The 6,955-nt window shown below is 46.7% G+C and overlaps 1 protein-coding gene across 2 annotated transcripts; it reads left to right on the top strand.

Annotated features, from left to right (window-relative positions):
- The first annotated feature begins 833 nt into the window (after positions 1-833).
- LOC122371125 lies at positions 834-6,276 on the top strand. Of its 2 annotated transcripts, none has more exons than XM_043347236.1 (2): positions 834-1,045; positions 4,433-6,276. In XM_043347236.1, exon 2 carries the CDS (start codon positions 4,540-4,542, stop codon positions 5,740-5,742), a length of 1,203 nt encoding a protein of 400 aa, XP_043203171.1. In that variant the 5' UTR covers positions 834-1,045; positions 4,433-4,539; the 3' UTR covers positions 5,743-6,276. The 2 variants fall into 2 exon arrangements, with proteins under 2 accessions (XP_043203171.1, XP_043203170.1); XM_043347235.1 differs by having other exon boundaries at positions 878-1,049.
- Positions 6,277-6,955: the final 679 nt, after the last annotated feature.

Below are 6,955 nucleotides of genomic sequence, written 5' to 3'. Positions count from 1 at the left end.
GTCAGGTCATTGACCTTTGATGACTTCGGTCCACTTTTTCGAGTTTTGCATGTTTTGGAGCTAAATTCGAATTTAGCAACCATATGAACATTTACGAAGTAGTTTTGGTGCCTTCGTAACATGTTACGAAGCTGTCGGAGGCAGTTGACACCTACTAGGAATACCCGGTAGGACCCCTACTGGTTGACCTGACCTGACCTGACCCGACCTGGCCTAAATGCATGAAGACATCATCTGTGATCAAAACTAACATGATATTCGTGATCAGCCCCCGAAAAACCTCATAGCAGCCACACTTTACGACGCTCTAACAGGTCCCGATTTTCCCGATTTTTGGGTCATTGACCTGACCTGCAAGGTAAACCAATGACCTAGGACCTTAAAATTGGGTATCATCGGCTCCCTCTCGTCACGGGCAACACGCTCGTTTTTTCCGCGAAGCTCTAGCTCGATCAGGGGCGAAACGGCAAGGGGGGTCCAACGGACCCCCCCCCCCGCTTATACGTTCGTGGCTGGAAAAACACCAATACGGGCGAGGGTTAACATAAGCCCTATGGGCGTTGCATGGAAAGAATGGGACCAAAAGTCGGCAGTGCCCCCTCTTGATTGAAGGTGTTCCGCCGCTACTGGTCACTGTGTTCCACATAACCATTCGACGTTTCTACCATTGCTTGGTCTATCCGGCATTCGGCCTCTGCTATCGAAGACCTAGCACTTTACGGGACACAGACCCCCTGATTCTTTGAAGAGCTGATAGGATCGATAGCAGCTGGGTGAGGTCTGACTGGGATACTGAAAGGACCCCCACATTTACTTACATACGCTTCAAATAGCTCTGGTCATCCGACATTTTATCGCACAAGGACGAGTCCGGCTGAGCTCCGGCTCTATCTGGGCTCGGAATCTGTGGCCGATAGTGCCCGAGGTGCGCCCGGCATCCCAGTCGGGCGTGTCATCGGCGCGCCTCGTGAGTCCCGTCCGGGCGGACTGTCCGGCGAACACCGGTCAACACTCGGCCAGCCAGTCCTCCGGCGGCTTCTCGAAGGTAGGTAAGCAGCCAAGAGCAGGCACCGAAGGTGCCAGCACCGTGACATGCAGGTTTTGCGCTTTCATTATTATACCTACCTGTGCTGGTTTTGATTCACATTTTCTGTTTTCTATTATGTCATTTTCTAGCATGTGTATCGAACACATACCTACTCGTAACACGAAATATTACCTAGTCGTTTTCACGACGGTTATCTGGCACACATTTCGTTTATATGCATTTGATGCGATTTGGTCAAATTAAGTTCATGGTTGTTTCGGTTGTTTCATCGTATTTTTTTTTCATCTGATGTGGCACTAGTAGTTGCCTGGTATAGTTGGTTGCCTGCCTGATCTATAAAATAATCAATCATTAATTTATCTTCTAAATTCTATCAATAACATTGATATAAATCTATCAACTGAAATTATGTCTACGGGATTCTGTGCACTAATATTGTGAGATTGAGATTTAGTCAGATTCGGTCAAGTCTGGTGCATTCGCCAGATAACCTGTTGTACCTACCCCGTTGGATATCATGTTCGGTAAAAAAAAAAACTAAGGAAGCTGTCAATTCGAAGAAGTTTATGAGGCGGTGCGACTCCAAACGAGTCAAACGACTCAAATCTGGTGATTTATGAATAAAGATAGGTAGTGTTAACCTGCGCCCCGTAGGGGGGGGGATGGGACCGAAACGCCCTTCCCCCTCCCCGGTATTTTTCCGTCAACGGTTTAGCCTCCAGAGGGCAAAAACTCCATAAATAGCTGTTTTTACGAAAAGTGTTTTTCGACAATAACTTTCCACTACAAAAAGCCACGACATTCCTATTGCCAGAATCGTGTTCCCCTCGCCGAGACGCGTCGAATGAAATATAATTTGACCTTGAAAGGTCAACTTCAAAATTTGACCTCAGGTCAAGGTCATGACCTGACCGGAAAAGGTCATGTTGCATACCAGTCGATGCGTCTCAACAAGACAAACACAATGAGACCATCCCCAGTGTTCTATCTCTTTCCAATCGCGAGTTATTGGCAAAAATCTGTAGCCTCAAATGACCTCGGATGACCTTTCTAGAGGCTATCAGCAAAAATGACACCTTGGTCATCACGGGTGGTCCAAATCATTGTGATTCTGAAATAGTTGGACTGTTCCTATGCGTACACACGGATCTAGAGGCATTTTCATTTTTCTCCATTGACTTGTAATGGAAAGGTCACGCCACTGACCTGACCTTAGGTCACGGATATAAAAAATCCGAGATATACAAATTGTAGGCGCCCATAACAGAATGCAATCCACCAAGTTTAAAACCTTTCTGACAAACACTGCAGGCTGGACATGATTGCAAACTTATTTAGGCTTGGTCAGTTAACTTGACCTGGTGACCTGACCTGACATGACCTGGGGTCAAAACTTTCACACATTGTCCAAAATTGATGTGCCAAAAGCTACCCCAAGCGGCGCGGTTTTTTATTCACACGCAAAAAACGCGACAGGGTGGTAACATATGCCCCCCCCCCCCCCCACTGGGGCGAAGGTTAAAAATGACCGAACTGCTTCACCCATTATTTTCGATGCTATTTCGATTGCCGCTTACTGCGTTTCGCTACATGTCCCAGGAGCCGAGTTAGAAGGGCGCTGAGGGGGGGTGTGTGAGGGGGGCGGGGGGTGTTCAGGCACCCCTGGCCCGGCGTGGTTGGCGCCGAGCACCGCCCAGGTGCGAGTTAATCGATTTGATCGGCATTATGCTCCTGCCGGCTAAACGTGCAAAGTATAGGGTAGACGAAACTATGCTTCGAGCTCCAGTGATCATTGATCAAGCTCAGGAGCTTTATCTCAGGTCAATGTCATCACTACACTTGAAAGACATGCTGCATATCGCCTATCGGTCGATTCATATCGTTGAGCTGAGCTCATTCGTCGCTACAGCATGTTCTTCATCAAAAGTTATCGTCGAAAACGGCTGCTGACATTTTAGGGAATAAATCATGATTTATTCCTTAGGGAATAAATCATAGGCCGATCTGAGAAAACTTTTTGAAGGTGGCAGTCTTCCTTTAAAGGAAGACTGCCACCTTCAAAAAGTTTTCTCAGATCGGCCTATGATTTATTCCCTGGACAAAACACAATTTTAGAATTCACCTGACAAAGTATCATCACGTGAATCGCGAAAAAAATTGTCGATTTTCATACAATTATCAATCGGTTAATGTCTAGCGACAATATTTACACATCACTAGACTTCAAGGTCATAAGATGATTACATTTTATTTGAAAAAGTAAGGTATTTTATGATTTACTAATATATGATTTCATGAGAAATTGGCCATGTTTAATTTATTTTGCATTTATGTTCGTAAAGCATTAAAAAAATCATGGCTCATTTGGAATGGGTCTGGCCCATGTTAAACCCCATTTCCCACACTTTTTTGGAAAAAATGAACTACTGAATATATAAGTTTAACTTTTATTTTGACACTCCAAAATTCTACTCTGATCTCGAAACAATCAAAGTTTTGACATATATTTACCAAAAGATAAGAAAATTCATGTTTCAAAGTTATCGATAAACAGTAGAGATGTCAGTTTTCTTGAACTAAAAAAATGGCATCAAACTGAACTTTGGTCTCCGATTTCTCGCAAACGGGTTCGAATTTCGGAAAACCGACTTCAGTCTGGGACATAGGTGGCTCAGCTCTAGTGAAAACCGTTTTGTGGAAAAAAGGTGGCAGTCTACCTTTAAGGTAGAGTTGAAACAGGCTTCAAGAAAATGAACATAAACCGCCGAATCGAAAGTTTTCAAACTGACCTCCCTCGACTATCTTCCTGATTTGATTTGATAACTTTTGACCTGCCTTTGACCTTAGGTCAACATCCAAATTGCTATCTCCCCAAACAAAAAGTATATCATCAGACGTGTCTAGACATAAGAAACACGACGGTAGCAAAATCGTTGCTCTGCATTTTTGAAGTTGTATACCTTATAAACTTTTCACCTTTTTATCATATTTCAGTGGTCAACGGTTGACTTGAAGAGTTGAGACCTTGAAACTGGGTACTATTCGGTGTGTACTGTGTATTGTTAAGGGACACAGGTCCTTATGTATATTAATTCTGAGTAGAAAATTATAAATGATTTCAAATAGATTATTCGCGAGTCTGTAGCTAAATTAGGAGCGAAATGGTGAAAGGAGACTCCCGCCGAGCGATGGTTAGCTTTGCTTTACCAATAGGAAGTCTAAAAAACAAATCAGATGTAAAACATCTGCATTTGAAGACTCACACTTGAAAGTTACGAGAAGGATAATGCTCTCGAGGGAGCTTTTGGCTTCCATGGTTATTGTCTCAAAATTGTTGTTGAGGAATCGCACAAAATGAATGATGTTTTCTCCTTTCTTTTTCAGTCGCAGGGCGGACCTTGCTACCTCCCTAACCTTCAGACCGGTGTGGCAGCGAAGGACACAGCGTACGTCAGCAGAAGCACACATCAATCTGGCAAAGGGCCGGAGCCATGTCTGAAACAAGCTCTATGTACTACAACAGTAGTGCCCTCAGCTCCAGCGAGGGCCATTACTCCGAGGTATACGAAAGCGGAGTTCAGGTTCATAACTACAGCAATGTCGGAAGCGGTACGTCCCCCTTCCATCTTGAGGGATCTCTTGAGGCATCTCTCCAGCTCAGTCATAGCAGGAGTACTCAGGACCTCCGGTACATCAGAAGAGCGGGCGGAAAACCGAGCACGATGTCAAGGATGTCATCACCTCCTTCGTCATTTGGCAGCGAGGCCGACTCGGCCGACACTCGGCAAACCGCCGACAGCTCACCGAGAAAGTGGCATCAGAAAATATATTCGGCGGTAAAAAGATCAAAGATAACTTTGTCTAGTTCCGAATCAGGCATCAGAGATTCAACCAGCCAGGGACGAGCCGCCAGCCAGAAGAGAGAGAAATTCGTGATACAGCACCAGCCACTTCGTCAACATTACGGGTCGACCCTGTCTTTATCTGCCCAACAGACTTACGACGAACCCGTCTATGCGTCTGTGCGGCCTCGCCGGGAGATGAGGAGCGCGCTGAGCGGCTCCAGTCTATCCGACCTCTCCAGCGAGGAGAGGCCACCGCCCGTCCCGGACCGCTCGAGCAGACCTCCGGCTCCGGGCGGACCTCCGGCTGCGGGCGGACCTCCGGCTGCGGACGGGGACTCGGCGCTGCGGCCGCTGCCGACCGTCTGTGCCGAGTTCGCCGCCGATAGTGAGTGCGAGTGGGAGGACTGTCCGCACCTGCACCTGTGTCCCCGGTGGCTGGTGGGCCGGTGTCCGGTGCTGCGCCGCTGTCCGCTGCCGCACTCGCTGCGCACGGCGCACAACCTGACCGTGCTGCGCGCCGCCGGCTGGCAGCAGGACGAGCGCCACCAGCTCATACGCTGGCTCTTCTTCCAGGCCCGCTGTGAGCGACTGGAGGCGACCGGCCTGCCGCCACTCTGTGTCAGCCACGCGCGCGGCGCCTGCAGAGCACAGCCGTGCGACGCACTGCACATGTGTCCAAAGTTCCTAACCGACGTGTGTTGGACGAGACGCTGTACGCGGGGCCACGACCTCATCGGGGACGACAACAACCGTCTCGTCCTGGCTCAGCATGGACACGATAATATGCCGGTCAGGGATCTTTTGACCAGCATCAGGCAATCAATGACAAAGCCACCTCGCCTGCTCTGATGTGAGCGGACAGCCGTAGACTCATCCATCATTGTAGCATGCATCGTTGTTTTACAAGGATTATGATGCTAGCTTCGACCGTGGAATACCACAACCCTCCAGCTACTAAATACTACGACCTCGATGCGAAGGTCGAAAATTCGAAACGAAAACAATAAACTAGTAGCCGAAAAAACGTAACTTGAATTGAATAGAAATTTCGTACATTATCCTATTTCCTGACATTAGTCGCTGCATAGCGTGCCACCGGAGGGGTATTATCCCCTCCTATGTGTATTGTGTATATTTTGCTTTCATCAAGTACCTTGATTATTGAGTGTTATTTGCAACTGCTGCATAAGGCACCTACAATGCAATTAGAGCCGTGCCATCCATGCATTTCCAAATGAATACACATGTTAACGCTGAAAAGGCCATCTGGCATCGCACAGTCTACGCTTGTATGTTGCTAGTTTGCTATGGTGATGCAAATAAGTGGTTCGCCTTACAAATGAGCAGTGATCACTACGTGTAAAAATAAAACACTTAAATGGAGGTTTTCATGCACGTTCACTGAGCAGTGAGCACCCACATATACCAGACGCTTATGTAAACAAGCTCAATGTTTGCTGTTTTTTTTTTGGGGGGGGGGATGTGTCTGCCGTCCCCGTGCCGTCAGATCACTTGCTCAAGAGCAATGGACATCTGATGATAGGGAAGTGAGATAGAAAGTTTCTTCATCTACATAGATCAGAGGTTGTACAATGTACATATAGGTAAAAAAGGTGAGCACTGAGCAGCGTCTTACAAATATTACCGGACTTACAGTTCTAAATTCGATACTACTCGTTTGTCCTCCTTCGCCCTCGCATGACCTAGCATTGCCCCAGACACAAATAAACTTACTTCGAATTTTGTTTAGTTCTCAAATCTGCCAAGTCAGTGGTCCAATAAGTCCTGAGTCTGACCCTTGAAAGGTCTCCCTAACTATATGTTACGAGTATAAAGATAGTGATGGTGCTCCAATTTAAGCGTTTTCATGTAATTCCTTTTATCATTTTCTTTTTTTTCGCTGAATTAAGTCAGATGCATGGGGAGGGTGAAGCGAATATTTCACGGAACGTTTTTAATTATGTGGATATTGTTTTCATTGCATTACCTAATTGATAAATGTGAGGTAGCATCTGTTATTGGTGCCAGGAAAGACAACTAGGAACCCGAAACCGCCTGGCGC

Source organism: Amphibalanus amphitrite, unplaced genomic scaffold (genome assembly GCF_019059575.1).
Source record: "Amphibalanus amphitrite isolate SeventyFive unplaced genomic scaffold, NRLGWU_Aamphi_draft 001207F_arrow, whole genome shotgun sequence".
In the NCBI taxonomy this organism is placed as follows: domain Eukaryota; kingdom Metazoa; phylum Arthropoda; class Thecostraca; order Balanomorpha; family Balanidae; genus Amphibalanus; species Amphibalanus amphitrite.
This window is presented reverse-complemented; position numbering and strand designations above follow the sequence as displayed.

Bases quoted from the DNA above. Each gene is read 5' to 3' on its own strand.
- LOC122371125 (XM_043347236.1), top strand. From the start codon at position 4,540: ATGTCTGAAACAAGCTCTATGTACTACAACAGTAGTGCCCTCAGCTCC.